This window comes from Colias croceus, chromosome 12 (genome assembly GCF_905220415.1).
Source record: "Colias croceus chromosome 12, ilColCroc2.1".
Lineage (NCBI taxonomy): Eukaryota > Metazoa > Arthropoda > Insecta > Lepidoptera > Pieridae > Colias > Colias croceus.
This window is the reverse complement of record NC_059548.1, coordinates 5,726,981-5,750,173: the sequence shown is the minus strand read 5'-3', so window position 1 is coordinate 5,750,173 and position 23,193 is coordinate 5,726,981. Positions and strand designations below refer to the sequence as shown.

Sequence of the window (23,193 nt, the reverse complement as noted above, 5' to 3'; positions counted from 1 at the left end):
TAACACAAAAGTAATGAACAGTGAATTAATTAATTTTTCACCTTATGCCGATGTCAATGTAGCGAAATGGCCAAGCCACATATTTTGACTAAGGTGTAGAGTTTGTGAAGTTATAGACCTTGTAGAGTTAGGGCGTGTAGTGTTAGAAGCTTGGCTCTACATGAGATCTGATAACTTTTTGACAGTGCGAGTCATATGGGCTCGTCTTGGTAACATTTTACATGAAAATGTTTTTGGTGGGATAATATTTACTTTCTAGTTTCTACTTATATAAAAGGCAGGAAAGGAAAGATAAACAATAAAATTATTTGTTTTAATTTTTTTATTTAAATAAATAGTTACTTAAATTTATACCTTAAATATTTGTATACGACAATTCGGTGATTTTTTTTATAAAATTACTCCTTGAGAGCCCGAGCCGAAGCCATTGCCGAACTGTGAAGCGCCATTTTGATATCCGTTATAACCGTTGCCAGCGTAAACGCCATTGTTCAAGGCAGAGCCACCGCCAATGTTGTGGAAGCCGGAACTGTCTGCTTGGTTTATCTGAAAGAGTTTATCAATTATTAGCTGTTTCTTTTTAATTTTAAGCAAACTTAACATTGTTATGGAATTAAAAGTAATACTTACAGATAATACCCTGTTATTGTGGCCACCCACATTGTTAAAACCATTTACACCAGCTGTATTGAACCCCTGGTTTCCCATACCACTGGCGCCGCTACCGAACTGCTGTCCACCGTAGCCGGCACCGTTAGTGTATCCACCGCTCATTCCTCCCAAACCCATTCCTAGGCCGGTTCCCAGTCCAGTCATTCCTAAACCTGTACCCATACCCATTCCCATCCCACCTAGACCGGTCCCCATACCGCCGAGACCTGTTCCCATTCCGCCAAGTCCCATTCCTATACCGCCGAGCCCAAGTCCCATACCACCGATGCCGAGAGGCTGAGCATTGATTGCTACAATACACGAAAGAGCGACAAGTACCTGAAATACACGATAAAATTAATTATAGGAAATAGTAAACAATATCTCATATGAAAATCGTCTAATATATCTACTGTGTTGCAAAATTCCGAAATAAAAATTTACTCACAATGCGGTTCATATTGACTGTTAATTAATGAACTCTGACTTGTGAATGGCCATCAATAAAAACGATCGTGTTATATATTGAAAACCTGAATGTATTTGGAGCCAAGCGTATTTTACGCTCTGGTCGATTAAAAATCAATTACACGGATTTCATTAAGAAAATCCCAATGGAGAATTTAACGAAAGATTTTCGTTACTAATGGATGAATCACACAAATATGCTATTAATTAGGTACCTTCCCAAATAAATACAATCATTAGATAATGATACAAACTTACCACTTTCTTCTAAATGTTTATTGTACGATGTAGAAAATTAAATGTTATTCTAAACTTTTGAGTCATACATTATTAAAGAACACCCAAAAGCACGATTAGATTATAGTAATAAGAGAATAGAAGTACATAAGAATTACTAAAACTATACGACACTACGTAGGTATGTATGTAGATTGTAAATAAATAATAATAAACAAGTATTCTGATTTCTCTGAGTTCTCTTCTCTCTCTTAAGTAAGTCTCTATCTTAAGTAAGTTAACTTTTTACTAATTAATTATTAAGTGTTAAACCATGGTTATTACGTTACATAATATATTATTATGTAAAATCTCACTGGCAATGTTACTGGTTAACCTTAAAATTTAAATATTTACCTAATTGATTTTCATGGCCATGACACAAGGTATTAATTTACAGTAAAGTTATTTTTCCTTTTTGCTGGCCGAAATATTGTTAGATTGTTATAGTTGGAAGGAAGAAAATAATAGTTGAAACATAAACCCGTGATTAATCGACTTTAAAAGCATTTTAGTACAAAATCGTATTTCAAGCCTTAAACCTTAACATAAACCAAATTGAAATCTAAACAATAGAACTGTATATCTACAACAAAAACTTGATAAGTAACTCCGACCAGACAAAATTATGATCCTAACAAACTATATCGACCACATTCTCTGAAGAAATTTATACGTTTTTGTCTTGAGTTTTCTTATACAGAAACAAGAATATAAAATGGCAATGAGATGGAGTTTCAACCTTTGAGAAAGAGTAGATTGATTTAGGACAAAACAAATGGTACGAATGTGTCTATGTTTTGAAAGCTATTTTATAAGACTTTACCACTGATAAATTAATCTTGTTGAAATCTGTTAAGAACTAAATGTACTAAGTAAAATCCAAGCTAATGTAATAAGTAAATGTACTTAGATATCTATTGAGGAAATTTTAAATTACCCTTGTTCGTGAAATATTTCAAAGTTTTAAAGTGGACCAATAAATTATCAAAGTTGATCACTGTAATTTAGAATCAACAACATTTAATTAAATTAATGTTAAATGTTGTAACAACATTATTCTGATAAACAATAGAAAAAAATAATTTTTTTTATATTTGTACCTAACTAAGTAGGTACCACAAATTATGTATTTTGTGTGTTTTGTGAACCATTCGCTTTATATTGTGTTACAATTTGTAACGTGAATGACCGTATTTTAATTAGAAGTATAAAAGATTTCCAACGCACTTACGGTTACACAACCCTCGAAAATGGTCTAGTGGTTAGAATCCATTAAGCAAAAATCGTGGAATTCTTCAGCTGGGAGTATCCCAAGGAACAAACAATTCTTGGTATTTCTACGCACAAATTGAATTGAAAAAAATTGCCGTCTACAAGCTGTAAGGGCGGACGTACGTTTTATCTTAGCAATCTACGATTATGGCTTCAACTTAATCTTGATTTTTATACGTCGAGCCTGATTTAAAGTGTCAGGGGTTGAAATGTATTTGTCACTGGGAGGTCGTTTACTCTGAATGTTTAGGCGCCTGAGGGAATCTTCTTCAAATGAATTCGTTTACAAAAATGGCGGGCTTTATTGTCTATAGCAATTTGTTGGGTCTTCATCATGATGAGAACGCTGCACTGAATTAGAGTTCGGAGTTTGGGCGAGTTTATAGATCAAATTCAAAATAATAAACACTGAAAACATGAATGGTAATTGGCTCATAAATAGTACGAAACTCAGGACAAACACTTAATTTTCTTACAAAAATAATATAATAGTACCTAGGTATATAATAGCCACCTTTATAGTAGCCAATTTTCTTCTAAATATAAACTTAACTTACTATCCAGTCTTGATTATCTCTACAGCGTTTTCAAATGACCAACTCAATAATAACATATACAATTTATCTTTCTGACTCTCCATACTGTAAAAAATATGATAAGCTGGAAACAGACACACTTAAGAACTCCCTATCGCTATGAACTTAATAGAAGATTGCTATATCTTATAAAGTTAGTCTGGTACTTGTCGTTCCTCGACCCCTTTCCCAGGGGAAATCGTCTGAAACTAAACCTGTGGAAAAATATAAGATGTTGTGTTACAGTCGTAAATAACATCTAGTAGATTGTTTGGTGTGAAATTCAATCTTGTGTCTATTTTTGGCATGGAAAAACGTGCAAGTGGTACCTATCAACTGTTTGAAAAATGTAAGGTTTGATGAAGTAACCAAAGTATATGAAAAAGCTATGAAAAGTATATGAAACTTATTTATCATGATACAAATTGCATTTTAGTCAAAAGATCATAATTAATTATCATTTCTTTTTACTTTTTGACCACAAATGAAAAAGTATTGTTTTATGCATGTATTACGATACCATGGTTATCGAACAAACTGCTTTCAGAGCTAATGGCAATTTAAGATAATCGCTCTATTTCTTACTAGAACATAATATTATTGTACAATGTGTATGAAGTAACACAATTGCAGAGTCTTGTGGTATTTTATTGTCATCGCTTATTTTCAACTGTCTAGTTTTACAAGATAAATGTTGCCACTAATGCTCTGAGTAGACGATGTTCTGTGTTGTATGAACTTTAACTTACTTGAACTTCATGCTCGTTTTGTGAGTTATTTAAAATTTCGAAACTAAAGAAAGATGAAAGCAGTATTAAATAAATTCAAATCAGATTAATTTGCTCTATATTTAACTAAGTCATTTTAGCAACTAGAACCTTAAAACCACTAGATGTTATAATTAAAACTGTCAAACTGAATAATTATTTCTTTTATAGCCTCTTCATTATGATGCTCAATTTCTTTGAAGGTAAATTATTAATATTTTAGGTACTGAGCCCACCTGAATCGCAGTTTACAAATCACTACTTAGTTAAGTAACTGTAAAAGCATAGATTTTAACGCATTATACCTTAAAAAACAGCCTTCGTAAGTTCGTAATTAAAATACAAAAAGATATAGAATTTGCTTCATTTTCGTGAGACGGCGTCTCTCAATTTTCTCAAAGATTTCGCTAAATAAATTGAGGCGTCATTTAAATCGCTCCAACTAAACCAAATCTAATTTTATTACAAAATCTCTATGAAGTCCAGTGGCTCAAGTCTGCTATTACAATAGTGTCAGAATGGTCTATCATTGATTTCAAAATTGTTGATTTTGACAAGTTTGGTAATCTACTATTATAATGGTGTCATTATGACTTTCCAATGGTCAACCACTGACATTCCATTGAAAGAAATGGCTTAGAATGGTAATCTCGTACATAATGACAAATGAATGACTGACGTATGGGGTAATCTGCTAAAATTTTGACAGTTCCTTTGATCATTGACCTACCATTGGATCGTCATTGTGCAGTCATTGCTTATAATAGCTCGGTTGTCGAAAAGAGTTTGTTATCTATCGTGTTTGTATTGTACTTTGTGAAATATTGAGTGGAGAAATGTATTCACTACGAGCAAATATTCTCGAGCTAGCCGCAGTGGATGCTAGAGAAAGAAGACGGGCGGAATGCAAAAGACGTCGTCGAGCCCGTCGCTTGACGAGAATTAGTACAAACCCCTTTATTGATATTTCCGAGGCGGAATTTGTAAAAACGTTTCGCCTTGGAAAGGACTCAGTAAGGGGGTTAATTGAAGAACTCATTCCCCTTATGGCCAGACCGCGTCGAAACGATAGCATATCGGCAGAAATGAAGGTTAGTAATCTGAATTTGATTTTCATTGATTTATTGTTCTGTAGCTATAAACACGAAATAGTTGATTTGTTATATTTTTTATTGCAGATTCTAATAGCACTTGCAAAATAGGTATTATAGAATATTATTTAGGTTTATAAATAAAATTCCCGTTCAAATTGATGTAAAATGTCACTCACTTGGAAGCTGATATTGTAATTCTGCTGATATGCTGATATTGACATTTAGTTAAATGGGGCTGTATAAAGGTAAATTGATTTTTTTGCAGGTGTTTGCTTGTAGCACGTACTTTACATTATAGCCCAACAACTGCAGGCAAGATTGTGAATGCATGTTGCATATTGCACAATATTGCAAACATGGCAAGAGCACCGTTGCCACCTGATGAGGTTTATGCAGAAGCACTCCGCTTGCAACAGGTATGTGATCTCTATTCCACTATTTTGAAATATAATGAAGTTGAAATTTTAAATAAAACTACTATGTTAAAAAATCAACATTTAAAATACTTTTTATTTCTCATAAACTAAATATTTATTTTATAATATTAAACTAGACTTTCAAACCAATTGAAAAATCTGATACTTATCTATAGATATATACTATATTAAAACCAAAAAGACATTTTGTCATTTAAATTATAAAATCCAAGTTACAATATCAAGTTGTAATAATAATAAGAAATCAATAATCAGTCTTCATACAAAATATAAACATCTTCAATATTTTAATAAACACAAATTTCACCTTATATTATTATAATAAAAAGAATAACATGATAATCACTAATCAGTCTTTTAATTTAGGAGGAAAATAATTATGCAGCACCTAATTATCAAGACCATCGAAGGGTGAACCGGGATCTTCTTGAAGGTCGGGCACTGCAGCAGGCTCTTGTTGACAGACTGTGGAGAAATGCATAAATTAAATTAGAAAGAATTGTTCTCAAATTGAAAATTAGTACTAGTAGTAGGACTAGCAGGCACCACAGGAAGCGTGATAGAAGGCTATTTAACAAAAAAAAAGCAGTTGTTAAAACAGTAAGCAAGTCCACAAAATGTGATGGTGAACAAATAAATAATATAGATACCTAAGCATGCAAATAAAAAAGCACATATTAAACAACAGACTGTGACATATTAGTTTTGTTCACAAGTTAGAAGTACTTCATAATGTGCAATACAACAGTTATGGATGATAAAAGATAAAACCAATGTCCAAATGCTTACAGTGAGTGGGTTGTGTCGGACACCTGGAAGTGGCTCTCCTACATCTCGCCCTAATATTGAGTATAAGCGCTCTTGGAGTGGGGTTAATGATATTTTTTTTGCAGGACCACCACCTTAAATGCAAATTATACAATATTATTACTATATGCTTTCCACTATAATTCAGCAAGGCTGCCAGAAGAAAAGAATTGCTTACCTGTTGCACTTATTTCACTCTTCTGTGATTTAATTTTCTTTAAGGTTTTGCTTTTGTATTCATTGTAGAACTAAAAAAGTGCAAAAATTATATTAATGATACATTTTGCATACCTATTATTAAATAATACTGTATATAGGTACTTACTGTGCGCCATTCTGCGGGAGTTTTATTGGGGCAGTCCACCGATATGGAATTTAAAATTTGGGCGCATTCCATCCAATATCTTTTGCTTAAACTTCGCCCTTCATTGGTGCGGCTGCAGTAGCCAAGCGCCAGGTCTTGGTGGTTTTCCAAAAAATCAATTAGAGCCGAAATTTGCTCTATTAGCACCATTTTTCAATATTATAAATAAATAAAACACAATGAAAATAAATAGCTAAACACCGGCCGCTAGAATTGTAAACAAGTAGTAATGTCACATTTGACTTTGACAGCTAAACAGATAAAACATTATTGAGTTTCACTTTTATCCGCGTTACACATTTTAATGTTTTTGCTATTTACGAACTTCTTACTACTTCAGATTGCTTATAACATTATTAAATAATATGTAAAAATGTTTAAAAATGAAATCTGGCATGAGTAAATGTTAAAATTTAGTAGTAGTTTTTCGAAAATCATTTCTACTACCGGGTTTTATAATAATGGCAATACGACAATGTCATTCTGCCACGATTCCATTACGAGACCACTGACCGACCACTGATCGACCATTATGAATTTAGCAGATTACAAACTTTTATCAAAATGACAATGGGATCGTGTTGGAATGACGAATTTATAAAAAATAGCAGACTTGGGGCCCAGTTTGGATGAAATTTAACAATGAAAAATGAAATTGTATTTACTTTCCTTAATTAGCCTCTTTGTAAGTTACCGGAATTAAAATAAGTAGGTAGGTATTAGAGAGTTAAAATTGAAGTAGACTTTAATATTATAATATAATTAAATTTATTAATCAAACCTTTAAATACTACAGTCTATATTAGAGATAAGAGAAAGTAAAATACCTATCTACGATAATCGCACGTATTCCAAAAAAAGCTCACGAGGACATTTTAGGTAAAAAATAAAGTACTACTAACTAACTACTTATATTTCCTACATTATCTCTGAGTGTCATATATACAATTTATATATTTGTTTTGTTTGTATCCATTACACTAGCGTCTAGCATATCAAAAATATATTAAACAAACATGTGTCCATGTGTCAACATTGAGTGTATGACTAATAGGTAACCGAGCCTTCCTTGCAAAGGAATCTTTCTAACAGCCCTACAGCCTACTTCATTTTCGTAAGGAAAAATTCCAGAGAGAGTAATATGTTGATCATAATATGTCGGTAATGTGTGTCATTATAGCAGATGTGACAGGTCCATTAGCCCATTTATCAAATGTTACGAATGTAATGTGATTCGGGAGGCTGTGGCATCCGGTTTTAATGGTCTTTGAGGAGAATATAACTTTACAATAAATGGGTTACTAGGTCATAGAATGAACCTATATTATATAACGATGAAATTATTGGATTAAGTGAACAATAAGAAAAATCTATATACTTAATTATTACATAATCAGCCTTACCTACCTTCGTTAAAATGGTATACTTACGCTAAATTTGTTCTCCGTAGAACAAATTAGTTGTATACCAAACATATTAATTTATTCAAATCTTCTGTCTGTAGTAATAAATCTTCAATTTTCATATTTTCTCTCCAAGTATTTCTTTCGATTAATTCCCAAAAAGCTATGATAGAGTAGCAGTGCAATTATAGTATTCAAGTGACATCGATTAACGTGGAAAAGTTTCACATTGCAGTCGCATTTCTAAAGTTACAAAGTTCTCACGATAAACGTTTATTAACAAGAGCAATTTGCTAACAAATTGCTATCGGAATACGAACAAAGCGCTTTAATTAAGGCGACAACTTGATTATGAATTGTTAATTATATTAAGGTACGCGTTGATTGATGTTAACAACCTGATTTGAAGGCCCTCTTTATTTGTTTGTAAATTTCGATTTATCTAGTGTTAATAAGGAAAGAAAATATACCTATTATATTATCGGATGTGATATTATTAAAATCTGGTTTGAAAGCGTCACGCTTCGTTCTTTAGGTAGGTACTTCATAATAGTCATCATGAAAATTAATATTTTACGATATTTCAAGAGAAAGAGGAAACGTTGCGATGAAGGTTTATGTTATTAAGTATTGAACCAAATTACCCATTACGTTTAAATTTATGTTCCTAAAACGAAAAGTACCTGAATAAAAGAAGCATTATACTTTAGTATTTCAAGATAATTAAGATGAAATACACGATTTACGTTAGTTAAAATCGCACCATAAATCTCTTATTAATATTCCATATTTTGTATCATCAAAAGGCAGTTAACACCTAAATATCAGCTCATTATAAATAAACAAACATTAGTGCAATAATAAATTAGCCACAAACCCAACAGTAATTAATTGGTTAGAACGAACATCCAATTTAAGGTATTTTCTCTTTAAATTATCTAATATATTACCATGCATAAATTTAGTGTAACGAAATAGTTTTCACCGTAGTTTGAAATAAAAATAGTTAAACTAACTTCAATATTTATTTGTATAGTAAAGTAACTGGTTTCTTATTGATTTTTCGTGCAAATATAGATAGGTAAACAGTAAAACACAATCTAAAATATATCGATATTATATTTATTTCATAATGTAAACATTAAAAAGCGTTTCCCATGTAACACAGTATAAACACCGTTACAAAATAATACATTAATGACAAACACGTTGCATCGCGTCCCAATTCTTTCCTAGCCCCAAAGGAGCTTGTGTAAAAAGCCGAAAATCCAAAATTGTAAAAGGAAAATTCACGAAGCGTTCTGTAGCACGAAGTAATATGGTTTTTGGAGTTTATTAACGCCACTGGTGACCAATTTTGGCTGTGGTCCATGCCATTCTAGTCTGTATTTATCCAGCATCCTTGTAGCTAGAGCTGATAGCATGTGGGAGATGATTCCTGATGCTGGGCAGGATTGGCCAAAAGGTAAGGAAGCGAAGGGATGGGCTCTAGAAGCCTTTATTGGCGCCCAACCTTCGTTGCACCAACGCTCTGGTATGAACGACTTGGCTCTGCCCCACTCTTGTTCTGTTTTGCTTGATACACCATGTGCGAGCACTATGTCTACCTGTAAAGATAATAAGGTAAGTAAATTATAGGCCATTTTTTAACCATTACGGTTAGCGCTATCTTTATTGTGATACGTAATCATTTCTTAACTTGACTCTATGGGACCAAAAGTCCTATGAAATATTTGAATATAATTTTACATACACTTTTTAGCCTTTTGTTTTTAAAAAAAATTCGTATGCTTGGAAGCAGAATACGTAAGTTTATAATAAAACTAGCTGGTGCGTTGTGCGCGGGCTGCAAGCAGCCCGCGAGCCCCTTTTGCCCCTGGGTTGAAGCAATAGGGCAGTCATTTGAAAATATATTCGAATTTTCTGTCCATTTGTTACATCTGCTAACAGCGATTCTACAGTCAGTCGTTAATGCTTATAAATTCCCCATTCAAGTATTTTCCACTCCGGGAGGCTGTCCACCTTCGAGGGAGCGTAGTGCGCGGGCTGCAAGCAGCCCGCGAAGCATCCCAGGGCAGAAATCTTCAGTCATTTGAAAATGCAATAAAATTCCCAGTCAATTTGTTATTATCTGCTAACAGCGATTCCACAGTCAATCGAAGTGCTTATAAATTCCCCATTCAAATATTTTCTATTCCGGGGGGCTGTCCACCTTCGAGGACGCGCGGTGCGCGAGCTGCAAGCAGCTCGCGGCTCATCCCAGAGCAGAAATCTTCAGTCATTTGAAAATGCATTCGAATTTCCTGTCCATTTGTTACATCTGCTAACAGCGATTCTACAGTCAGTCGAAACTGCTTATAAATTACTTATTCAAATATTGGTTAAATTTTTGAAACGTGATCCCGAATTTTATTTTTTTGATGTGTCTAATCAATAGCGGTGACTTTTCATAATAAACTGTTCAAGACAATAAATGTGTGAAGATGTATAAAACATATTGAAAACTTCAAGTCATCATTAGTAGCGTCGTTTAAAATCAAATTCATTATGCTTTCGGCACTAAAAATATCTAAGTGAAAGCCATAGGACTAAAGTCAAAGGGTGTATCGAATAAGATATTGTTACACTATAAAAATAACTACTTTAAAAAAACCGACTTCAAAAACGGAAAAGTAAAAAATAATTAATTAGTTACTACATATTATTTAGTTGTGTTATTCACTATATAGGTTTGAAGTCGGTGCCAAGCATAAGCACTTATTAAACTACGCTATTTTTTGATACAAGAACTACGATTATTTCGATACAAGAACTACCTACTTGCAATTCAATTACATTATTCGCAATACAAAAAATTGGCTATTTTCGATACAAAAACTACACTACTCTTGGTGTAAGTCCTACGCTTATAAAGCGTGAACGATTAGCTCATTCACTCAATAAATGTGTGAAGATGAATATATTATTACGTATTGAAAACTTCAGTCTTTTTAGTAGCTTCGTTTAAAATCAAAATCATTATGTTTTCGGCACTAAAAATAAGAACCTACTTTTCCGTTTTTGAAGTCGGTTTTTTTAACGTAGTTTTAATAGTTTTTAACCTACGTAGTTTTTTTGTTTGAGTGGGAATCGCCCTAAAGTCGCTTCTGTTCAAGAGTTTACTTAACACGCTCGACGCTTAATCGCTCCTCGCTACCTATTTGAATATTTACGCCGGCCGCTGACGTGACTTGCTCGCTTCGCTCGCTTAGCTAGTGCGGTAGTTCAAAAGTTAACCTAACTCGCTCGTCGCTTCGCTCCTCGCTACTTCTTTGAATATTTACGCCGGCCGCTGACGTGACTTGCTCGCTTCGCTCGCTTGGCTAGTGCAGTAGTTCAAAAGTTAACCTAACTCGCTCGTCGCTTCGCTCCTCGCTCTTTCTTTCAATATTTACGCCGGCTGCTGACGTGACTTGCTCGCTTCGCTCGCTTGGCTAGTGCAGTAGTTCAAAAGTTAACCTAATTCGCTCGTCGCTTCGCTCCTCGCTACTTCTTTGAATTTTTACGCCGGCCGCTGACGTGACTTGCTCGCTTCGCTCGCTTGGCTAGTGCAGTAGTTCAAAAGTTAACCTAACACGCTCGTCGCTTCGCTCCTCGCTACCTATTTAAATATTTACGCCAGCCGCTGCCGTGATTCGCTCGCTACGCTCGCTTGGCTCGCTTGGCTCGTGCGGTAGTTCAAAAGTTAATAAATATTTATTACTCCGGGAGGCTGTCGACCTTCGAGAGCGAGAGAGCAAGCAGCCCGCGGCGCCGTCCTTTGCCGTTGCTATTCAATCACCCTTCCTACTATGGAAATTTCCATACAAAATTTTCGAAAAAAAAAATTTCGCTTTTTTAACAAAAAAAATTATATGCCTGGAAGCGGACCAGGTTTTGAAGTATTTTTTACTTTGGCGACCCCGACCTACCTGCCACCGGTTCAGAGAGCCGTTGAATTACGTGATGTATGGAAAATGGAAACCGGGGGTCGGAGAGAAATTCTGAGTATGCAGTTTTGTAAATCTGGCCGATCAGAGCACAAAAGTCAATTTTCAGACCGATCGTAAAGTAACTGGCGCCACCATCTTGCCTCGAAAAATTGGCCATTTTAAAAAAAAAAATTGCGTCCAATTTGAAATTTCTCGATTGCCCTGGTAGCGCCCCATCTTCCTGATCCTTTTTTAGTTCTACACCCCCCACCTATCTCGCGCCGTTTCGGAGAGCCGTCGAATTTCGCGTTGTATGAAACTCGGAAACCAGCGATGGAAACTCGATTATGAGTATGCCACCTCAATTTGCGGCTCGATTAAAGCCCCTGTGCCAAGTTTCAGCGCGATCACACCAGCGATGGCCGTTTTAGAATTTGTATGGCGGCGGCCATTTTTTCCGCCATTTTGAATTTTTTTCACTATCTGTGGTAATTGCTCGAGGTCTACTCCAAGTTTAGTTCGAGCACCCCAGATGTAGCTGCTACCGTTTGCGCGGGCCGTTGACCGTCTTCGAGAGATGAGGGAAAGTTTAAGATTTCGGATTTTTCTGGATATCCTGGGAGCTGGGCGAGTACGAATGCGTCATTGTTGTATTTCTCCATTGCACCACCTCGTCTAAATTTACGTTTTTATGTTTGCGCCAAAAATGGAAAAATTCCAAAATCGAGCGTCCCACTATGGCTCCCTGGTAGCGTCCCAGGGTGGTGATCATTTTTAGTTCCGGGACCCCCAACCCAACTCGCTCCGTTTCCGCAGGCCGTTGGAGTTTACGTTGTATGGAAGTTGGAAACGGGGGCCCGGAGCCACTCGAACGGGGCACCGATCGATTCGCCGGCTCGAACAGAGCACGTGTGCCAAATTTGAGACGTAAGGATTCATAAACGGCGATTTTGGCAAAGTACGGCGGCCATCTTGTTTTCGCGAAAATCCCCATTTTTCCACCACCCCTGGTAATCGCCACCAGTTCTGAGCATTTTTTGTTCAGACACCCCCCCTCCAGGTATCACCGTTTTTGCGCACCTCCAGGGGTCCACTCTCTTGTCCAGGGTGTTGGAGATGTCAATATTTTTCCGGTGGTCACTCGCCGCACCTCTATACGATCACGTCGAAATCCCCCCAACTTTCCGCGTAGTTTCCGAGAAACCCGATGTCAGTCAGTCAGTGAGTGGTAGTGTAGCTTTATATATTATAATATTAATATATATCATATCATTATAAATATGTCATGATATTTAAATAGATTACATTATATAACACTAGCAGCTTTAGTGTTAATGGATTTATTAAGTTAGTTTGTTACAAATTAGGAACTAAGAATCAACTGGCTTATAGAAGTTTCGCTGCGAGATATCTTACAGCTAATAATAAGATTGAAATGCTAATCCGTTACAGAATGGGGCTCTAGAGGGAATGTATCTAGACCACAGACATACATTAAGATAGACTACGCGAGTGTATGTACTTCCCGTGTCCAAACTAAGCATAAAACGCTTGCTTGACGCTTACCTACACTCAGTCCGCGCTTGCAGTTCGCCAAGGAAAGACGTGAAACGGAATAGAGTAAAATGCCGAATTGCGCAGTAATAAACTGTAGAAACTCCACAGTTATGAGTGGCCGAGTTGTCGGAGATGTTTCCTTCCACCGGTAAGTAATTTTCTTATCAGAATATGCACTATTTATTTTAAAATCAATTAAAGAATATTTGTGGAAAACGATCGTGACAAACATGGATACGAAATCATACGGAATGATTCGGAATACATTGCGGCTTTTACTTGGCACGGTAAAGATGGCGTCGTATGATAATATGCAATGAATAGCGTCTTCTCATTTTTCTGTTCTCATTTTTCTGTCCAATTTTGTGTTTAGTGATGTTCATTCGATGCAACAGTTCTCGATTCTAATCGATTTTGTAATCGAACACGAACATCGAACTTTTCGTTTAGTTTCTAAAAATTGTTCTCTGGTCTTTTTGTTTGAGTTAGACTCGTCCATATTCTACAACAAAAAAGATAAGTACCTACTTATAATAAATAATATGGTAAATATTATCTAATTATAATATAATATTTAATAAATTCTAGTCTTGAATCGATTTTGTAATCGATTACGATTCATTTATTTGACTACCTCTTAGACATAGATCTGGTTTGTGAACTACCTACTAACAAGGAAAACCACGGAATACGTAAGGTGTTTTAATATTAGTGTACGAATTATAATAGCGTAGGTAAACTTACTTGAAAATATAGAGCTGTGATATAGAGAATTTATGAAGATCACGCGAAGATCAGCACCCAAATTTCCTCCAATTCGTTTTTGCGCTCGTGCACACAACCTCTCATTGAAAAGTCTATCATCGTACTCCTATACTAGAATCGCCGCGCGAGTGGCGTCCCTAATCGATTTAGCTTAAAATGAAATTTCCATCACTAAAAAGCGCTCGTGACGTCATAACGCGTCAAGGTCAGTACAAAAAATATGACACGCTTGGTTTTCATACAGATCGCGGTACTTGCGTTGTCTACTTAATATAATATGTCTGTGATCTAGACAACGTCACGAACAACAACTAGTATGCATAAACTATCTCCCAGGATTGCATATTCTGTCACAACTATGTAGTTGATTGAGTGAGCTGCACTCGGGATATATTTCGTTTTATAACCTCTAAAATGTTAACTATAAAACTAGTAAAGATAATTTTAATTTGCATGAAAGTTTGTTGTGTAACAAGATGCCAATATTTCTTTAATAACATTAGTCTATAATTAATAACAGATGACTGTATCACCCTGTATCCTGTGGGGAGTTGGAATGATTGCTAAATAATAAAATTTAAAGTTTAATACTATTCTAAAGACCAACCGGTTTCAACTGCAACGCTTCTCTCATACACGCACCAATGTACTGCAAGTCATTATAACCCGACCAAATTGCAACTCACCCCAGCCATCCATCAACCACGAATCTACTAACTCCGCCTGTGACTGGTTTCAATCGCCTCTCACACGAGCTAATGTAAATATACACTTTAGCTATAGACTTGGTGACCCATGCCATTATACACCGATCAAATTGCAACTTACCCCAGCCGGTACTTCATAACCATCAACCACGAACTCTTCCACGCTCCGTCTAACCACACCTCCGGTAACCGGCTTCAACCGTAAAGCCTCTCTCACACACGCACTAATGTATGGCAGTTCATGTGTTTCCACACCAGCGTCTTTGGAAGCTTTAGACCAAGTGATCTCATCGTGTGCGCGTTGTTGTTGCGCCGCGTGCAGGGAGAGCTGGTAGAACATGTTGAGCGCTGTTTGCGCTAGCTGTAAGGGAATTAATGTTTTTGTAGAGGTACTATGTGTATATTATTGAGAGGTATTTTTTATATGTAGAACATGTTGAGCGCTGTTTGCGCTAGCTGGAAGGGAAATAATGTTTTTGTAGAGGTACTATGTGTATATTATTGAGAGGTATTTTTTATATGTAATGAGTAATATTTAGTTTTATATCAAATCTTTTATAATTATAAAGCTGAAGAGTTTGTTTGTTTGTTTGAACGCGCAAATCACAGGAACTACTAGTACGATTTGGAAAATTCCAAATGTTTAAAGGCACACAATTTTTTTAAACTTAAAACGAAGAACAACGTAAAAAATTGAAATATTTAAAAAAAATATTATATAAGACTGTGGAGTGCAAAGATTAGTTAGTGAACTTTATCGAGTATACCAACATTACAAATTTTTAATAAAAACGTCAAAAATAGTTACGTAATCATATCCCTATAATATTTATGTTAATCATTGGCGAGTACATCTAACCTATTTGCATCATTCTCTTACTCAAAAATCCTAATATTATTTTAGGCAAAGTCCAATATGCCCGAGGCTTTACTGGAAAGCTACGAGTGGCTCCATAGGGAAAATAAATTAAGTTCTCGCCATTGCAATGAAGATCTTAACGAATATAATATAGTATGATGTTCTTTTGGGTAAATAGCTGGGATGAAATTAAGGGCAATAATAACGTGTAAGTTGGTGCAGGTTCATTAATTTACAGCGTTTCACGTTTTCACGTTTTTCCGAATTCCGACTGAGTCATGAAGTGGTTTATATTTTTCGAAATAATGTATAGTGCATATTATATCTATTGAATTGGACGTTTTATAAATAAATATATTTTATCACTCAACTGTGTAGTTTGTTTCTCTTACTTCAATAGTAATATTAAATAAATTAACATCGATGAAATTGCCGCTTTTCAGTAGCTGGTTTAAAAAATTAAAAAATGCGACTTAAACTTATGATTACCTCAATATAATTAAAAAGTAGGATGAAAGAACTTACCGGATCAACTCCAGCAAGGAAAACATCCGCTGCAAGAGGTAGCATCTTATCACCAAGTGGTTTGAGTTTATCGAGAAGAATCTGCTCTGGTTTTAAATCGCCGGAATTTAGATTCCTTTGGGCTTCAGCTAGGAAATGTTCTGTGAGACTGTAAAATTAAATAAAAAAATGTAAAATAGAGAAGAATTTGCTTATTTTAAAAGAAAGAATGGGATAAAAATAACAGTCAATAGGTATATCTGATTATCCATAAATATATTATTAACTAGCTTCCGCCCGCGACTCCGTCCGCGCGGAAAAATTAAGATTAATTTTTTTTCTAAGTATTTTTCCGGGATAAAAAGTATCCTATTTTATGCCCAGGATAATAAGGTATAATTAAACCAAGTTTCATCGAAATCTAACCGTTAGTTTTCACGTGATGCCTTCACATACAGACAGACAGACAGACAGACAGACGGACAGACAGACAGACAGACAAAAAATTTTTTAATCAAATATTTGGGTTTGGTATCGATCCAGGAACACCCCCTGCTATTTATTTTTTCAATATTTTCAATGTACAGAATTGACCCTTCTACAGATTTATTATATGTATAGATTTCAATTTGCGCCAAGATGGTTCAGAAGCCTATTAATATAGGCTGTTTAAAAGCTACAAATATTTATTCTCTCTTCGTGTTATATTTATGATTAGCACAGTTTTACCTAAACATTTAAAAATAACAAATCTACTCACCAAAAATGCCTATCAAAGTTCTTCACAGCATCTTTAAATCCTTGTGTATCTGGTCGTAGCGTAGTTTCGCTGCGAACTAAATAATTTTCGTCCGCAATTTCCAAAGAGCATCGCACTAATTGTTCCGCTGCTGTTAAATCGTCTATAGAACGTTGTGATAGAGAACACAGGTCCTTTATGTCATCGTCCATTGATGTTTTTTCTGGTCTTCTGGAAATAAATTTATTTTATAGGTAAGTAATTATAAATTTTTGAAGAATAGAAAAAATTAGATCACGTTGCGGGATTCGAACCCGCGTCTTTCCACAAATCCGGGGCGGTCCAAATTTATATTTGAATGCCATAAAATCAAAATAACAGAGTCAATAAATTCAGTTACAATACTTAATTGGACAAACTAGGTAACAAAAAATGCACAATATTACTGTTGTAATAGGCAAATATTATAATCTGTATTTTGGTTATTGTATAGTCTGTATGGTATCACTGTAAACTGCAATTGTCTTTGCCCTCCTCTCTGTCTCTGTGGTTCGTGGTGTAATGTCGTGTGCGCACAATGTAGTTTGTAAAAAAGTATTATAAAAATAAAGATAATTTATCAGCATCCACAAGTTGTGTTTCAATATACAATTATTTCAACAATTACAAAAAAGGCTTCGTAATTATATAAAAGATGCGACCCTATTGCTAAACAGTTATCACTACCAGGCAACCTGATAGGAAAGGAAATGTATAAATGCATGTTCTAAGAAAGTTTTGTATGTTCGTTTATTTTAATTTAATCTATGGTGCGTAAAATTGCTTAACGCTGAAACGAACTTAACTAGTTGCTTGACCACTACTAACTTAAAGTAACTAACTGGCTAGACTAAATTAAATGGCTGTACTCCTTTGGTAAACGACTAACAACTATTTCTCAGATAAGAATATGAAATTTAAGTTATATTTTAAGCTATTGCATAGCTTCTATCGCGGGCCTTGAGCGCGGGGACCGAATCCAGAACGTAACGAAAAACCTCACGCTCCCCACTCCGACGGGCACGGAGGTGTGGCTTGAAGGCATGCTATGTAATAGCTTTACCGCGGCAGTCCCCGAGTGCCACACGTCTTTTTTTTTTCTGTATAAAACCTTTTAAGTTTTAATGTATGCATGTGGTGTTTACCTACCTAAAATTGTACACTTAGTTTTAAGATTAATTTTATGTATACTTGTTTATTTTGTGTAACAATTACTGTTAAACATTTGAATAAATAAATAAATAAATTATTGAGTTATTCCTTTTTTCATAGCGTGTTAAAGTAAAGTAAAGTTAAAGAATCACATGAAGCTATAAGCTAAATACATAGGTTATAATTGCAAATTTAAAGAATAACATCATAATAGCGTAGTTATGCAGCATTCCAAAGTACAATACGATACAATTAATTCGTCATACGCCTCGCAAAACGTGCTTAGATTATAAATGCAGCTATAAATACAAGGAAATCTAACTATGCAATACAATTGAAGGCTCTATAAAATATACATGAAAGTCTGATGATTTATTGCATGTCCATTATAAATAAATTATAATTAAACTGAAGGATTCTATTGTTAAAACTTTCAAGGCAATAATAGCATTATTATTGTATAGTGTCCATAACAGACAGAACTATGATAGTAAAATTTAAATCATATTGGCACGTGATGATTTGTATCTTAAATTCACATGCAAAAAAGATCAGAACATAAGTATTAACTATTTTATACTTATACTAAACATGAGACATAGTTACGTTAATTTTAAACTAAAATTGTACGTGAAGTAAGTAAGTTTTTCATCTTCTTTCACATAGTGTATAAATTTTATTTACACACATACAAAAAAATTCCCTAATACTTTAGATAATAAAGCTAGTTATACACAATAGATACATTAGATATCTAAAGTTTGGAATCAGTATACGCCACTATTGCACATTAATGTAAGCTTGCCAAACAATGCTTCGCTAACAATGTTTCCAAATTCCACATAACATATTTGCGTAGACTTTAGAATTAAGCTGTTTTTATACCAATAATAATCTATTGATTACAATATATTATGGCAAGTTAAACAATGCTATTGGCTTTTACAAAGTGCTCAAATAATCCTGAAATAAACTAGGATTAGATATATCTGTAAATTTTGTGACATTTTCCGGAAAATGTTTGTGTTTTGTATCATTCATTCATACTATAACGCTTTGGCTTACAACAAAATATTAAAAAAGAATTGAAATCGCAATACCTTTTATAATAACAGACAACGATAAGAAAGTTCTTTGTGAGCCATTTCTTTTTCTTTCTTCAACTTTTGATATCTCCAACAGAAATCAAGCCGATTCAAGTTTTGTAGCAATAAATTATACTATGTAAAGAGGTATATAAAATGGACAAAGAAAACACTTTAGCAACGATTGAGAATAAGAGTTTAAGCCTGCTAAATGTTATCTAGTGATTGAATATAACCCTAAATTTTCCGAGAGTCGGTTATGATCGTTTAGGGCATAGACTGGGGTTAAATGGTTTTGGCAATGTGGTTTATTTGTTTTATGATGTAGAAGTTTCTAGAAATTTTCGAGTCACACTAAGAGTTTTCCGATTAACAATATTGGGGCATTTTTCATAGACATTTTAGACTTTTTAATTATGTACGCTTTTATCACTCAAGTAGGTATAAAAATTCATTCCGTTAAGGATACAATAGCGTGTTAAAAAGTATCGATATAATATTATGAAAGATAATCTAAACAAAAAATCAAACCCATTATTAAATAATTACCCTAATTTTTTCAACAAAAGCACATTGAACTGAACGTTGTAACTTGTGGTCATAGATTAATTAGAAGCCTCCGCTGCGTAAAGCACACCATTAATCTAAACGTTTTATAAAATTATTGTAGTCTTTAAAAGTCAAGTTTTTCCAAAATTTTTCCCTTTCTTTAAAATTTTAAAGATCATGTGATGAATTTAGAATTATAGTCTCAAATATCAAATCAACAAAAACACACATTAATTATTGACCTTTAAATCATGTTTTTTTAATCGAAGTTGCGAATTTGCAAAAAAAATTGAAATGTAACTTCTTAGTTCTTTAGGCGCGTTGAGAGTAAAATTTCAAGGTCACGTCATGGAGTAAGGCGACGATTTTGGTATCTTTGAATCTTGCCAAAGAAGTTTCGCTTCTGGCACGTGTGCTCGGCACACACGATCTTTTTTTGTTTCTTTTTATGTTATTTAAACTCAATAAGTATATATTTACCTGTTATCTTCACTAGGCACATGCACAGCCCCGTTTAGACAGCCCAGTCTCATACCAAAGATCATAACACCGATGGTCTCTAAAGCCCAGCGGTACACTTCGGTTAATAATTCTTCGTTTAACGCGTTCCCTGCGTGCCGGAGTTCGCCTAACCTGTGAATATTTAGTTTTTTGGATATTTTTTATGTTTTTTGGAGATTTTGTACAGATAAAAGTGCTCAATTAATGATGAATAAGTATTGTTTATAAGTTTTTTCGAGGTGCAGTAAAAAAAACACTTAATTGATGCACATTTTAAAATTTAAAGTATTCTTTTTGGAAGTTTTGTGATGAGACAAATACAAAAATATAACCTACTTATATTATATATTTTATTAATTTATCACACCTACATATTGTATTAATTATTGAAGTAAATCTTAAAGCTATAAAATGATATTAACATAACAAAAAATATATTTAAATGTTGATAAAAATACATTAATTACTTTAGTATTATATAATGTATTGACATAATAAATAAATCAAAAGCTTTAATCTCTTGTTATCAACGGCCACGGTTTGGACATTTATTGCATAATATACAATATATTTTTATTGTTATCTGAGTACATTAAATGCAATCCTTTGTTATCTATGTTTATGTTCTTATCTTTATAGGAAAAATCCAATATTATCCACAAATTTTTAGTACTCTAGGAATTATTTCTGTTTCTAAAATATAAAAAAGGGTTACCTTCGAATTGCATCTTCAGATATATCGTCGAACGCTTTCTCATAGCTTTTCAGTAAAGTTCCGTCTTGTAAAATAATATGTAGAGCCGACCATATAGCATTTGATTCATTCCTACAAAAAATACATACATTTAAGATATTATAGATTACATAGATTAAATCTTAAATTTCTAATCAAGGACACAAAAATAAATATAAGTAGGTAAGGAATTAAAGGAGGGAACAATTAAATTGTAACGCATCTGTGATATATTTCATTGTTTTAATTATCTTTTTGACGTAGGAGCTCGGATGGTTAACTGCTGTGTGACAGTTAATTTACTAGCTTCAGAGTATGGCTTCGTACCTTATATTTTAATGAAATGCATACCAATATTCTTATACAACATCTTATTAGAATTTTCTACTATTTTGTTAGAATTTTATTTTAAATATTATAAGGGAAAAAATAGAAAGTTACATTTCTATTACATTTTACAAACGTTTTTACAATTTTAACAAAATTGTAAGATATTGCTTGAAACAAAGTAATAGAGTCATAAATTAAGTGCAGACTCAGTCTACTCTGGAGATTAACTAACTATAAAGGAACAAGTTATAAAAGCGAAGTTCTCCCCCGTCCTATGTTTTATCAGTGTTATATTTCTGATCGAGAGTAAACTTTGTGTTTGCAATATGTATAGTTTGATCATATTACATTAGACTTTTAATAAATTCTATTAAATATACCTACATCACTTCTTCACCAAAATATCGTAACAACTAGGTATTTCAGGGCAAGATAATTTCTAAATGTATTCGCAAAACAGTTAACATTTCATAGGAACAAATTCTCGTAGGTACTTATAAAAAATTAGCTCTGCGCCCGCGCCCGTGGCTTCGCCCGCTTTGTCTATAACTTAAGAAATTATAATCAAAAACTTTCCTTTAGAAACACTCTATTTATGAAAAAACGCATCAAAATCCGTTGCTTAGTGTTAATAAGATCTAAGCATATTAGGAGCGAAAGCGACTTTTTGAAATCGACGTCAAAAAAGGAGGAGGTTCTCAATTGAACTGTATGTAGTGATTATTATAGAAACTTAACTATTTACCTGTGCATGGGGCATTCACTTTTCTTCCTCTGTACTTCCAGCGGCGATCCGACCCACGCCGGCGGTTCCGTCGCATTACTGTTATAGACCTGTCAAAATAAATCACTTGAAGAGTTCAGTAGAAATAGAGTTCGCAATAAATAATACTTTCCAGGAACAATGAGGCATAAATCACAGATATAACTACCCTATTAGCACGTGACCGGCGTCAGATAAGCGGCTGTAAGCGCACCGAGACGTAACAATGTGAAATGTGAATAAATATTTGTACATGTAAATGTGGATATTTTTTTTACTATTATAAAGCAAGATAAAGGTAACTATTCAAGTTTTCTTAAATTATATTTATGTGAGGCATAGGCCTCACATATATATAGATATAATTTCCTTCGTGGGCAGATTTGAATTAAATGGAAGAGTTAGGTACTAGTTATAGAAATTCTTCAATTGTTAGAGAAAATGTTAGGTATTATTTTATGGTTAGTTAACACTTGCTTGAATTATAGAAAATTTCTCATATAAAAAAGATTGTTAAAGGCTGCGGATACTAAAATGAAGGCCAAGTCCCCAAAATTCTTCGTACTAATATAAAATTAACACACCCGCGTATGCGAATTGCGAATCTAAAACCAACGTCCTAGTTCTAACTTTCGAAATAAACGAGGTCATGACCTTAGAATTGCAAATGTGTTATAGAGTCACCGATTTGTGTTAAAAATTAATAAGTTTATACAAAAAAAAAATGTTAAATAAAAACGTCGAGACTCGAGAGTATATGGCTTGTTTCATAAAAAGATTACATTTGCATACAAAAAGAAAATAATATATAGGTACTTTCTTACGTCAATAAATATTCGTAGT

General features: G+C 34.0%; 3 protein-coding genes and 1 long non-coding RNA gene across 6 annotated transcripts in view; 1 reads left to right on the top strand and 3 right to left on the bottom strand.

Moving 5' to 3' along the window:
* Positions 1 to 304: 304 nt before the first annotated feature.
* Positions 305 to 1,116, bottom strand: LOC123696441 (glycine-rich protein 23-like). Its single transcript, XM_045642597.1, has 3 exons — positions 1,100 to 1,116; positions 631 to 990; positions 305 to 546 (listed from the first exon to the last, which is right to left on the bottom strand). The coding sequence occupies exons 1-3, from the start codon at positions 1,109 to 1,111 to the stop codon at positions 391 to 393; spliced, it is 528 nt and encodes a 175-aa protein (XP_045498553.1). The 5' UTR covers positions 1,112 to 1,116; the 3' UTR covers positions 305 to 390.
* Positions 1,117 to 4,499: 3,383 nt separating this feature from the next.
* On the top strand, positions 4,500 to 6,033 carry LOC123696454. Its single transcript, XR_006752077.1, has 3 exons — positions 4,500 to 5,103; positions 5,372 to 5,522; positions 5,910 to 6,033. It is a non-coding gene; the product is annotated as an uncharacterized LOC123696454 (long non-coding RNA).
* Positions 5,502 to 7,337, bottom strand: LOC123696453. Of its 3 annotated transcripts, none has more exons than XM_045642615.1 (4): positions 6,676 to 7,337; positions 6,529 to 6,598; positions 6,333 to 6,445; positions 5,502 to 6,008 (listed from the first exon to the last, which is right to left on the bottom strand). In XM_045642615.1, exons 1-4 carry the CDS (start codon positions 6,862 to 6,864, stop codon positions 5,901 to 5,903), a joined length of 480 nt encoding a protein of 159 aa, XP_045498571.1. In that variant the 5' UTR covers positions 6,865 to 7,337; the 3' UTR covers positions 5,502 to 5,900. The 3 variants fall into 3 exon arrangements, with proteins under 3 accessions (XP_045498571.1, XP_045498573.1, XP_045498572.1); XM_045642616.1 differs by having other exon boundaries at positions 5,909 to 6,008; positions 6,356 to 6,445; XM_045642617.1 differs by lacking the exon at positions 6,333 to 6,445 and having other exon boundaries at positions 5,899 to 6,008.
* A 1,881-nt stretch (positions 7,338 to 9,218) lies between these two features.
* Positions 9,219 to 23,193, bottom strand: part of LOC123696480 (probable cytochrome P450 49a1) — an 86,783-nt gene continuing 72,808 nt past the window's right edge. Inside the window, exons 4-10 of the mRNA XM_045642659.1 lie at positions 22,333 to 22,421; positions 21,240 to 21,350; positions 20,504 to 20,656; positions 17,220 to 17,429; positions 16,481 to 16,628; positions 15,218 to 15,457; positions 9,219 to 9,724 (exon numbers count right to left, since the gene is read on the bottom strand). Of these exons, the coding sequence (XP_045498615.1) occupies positions 9,407 to 9,724; positions 15,218 to 15,457; positions 16,481 to 16,628; positions 17,220 to 17,429; positions 20,504 to 20,656; positions 21,240 to 21,350; positions 22,333 to 22,421 (1,269 nt within the window). The 3' untranslated portion in view covers positions 9,219 to 9,406. The remainder of the gene's footprint in view (positions 9,725 to 15,217; positions 15,458 to 16,480; positions 16,629 to 17,219; positions 17,430 to 20,503; positions 20,657 to 21,239; positions 21,351 to 22,332; positions 22,422 to 23,193) is intronic.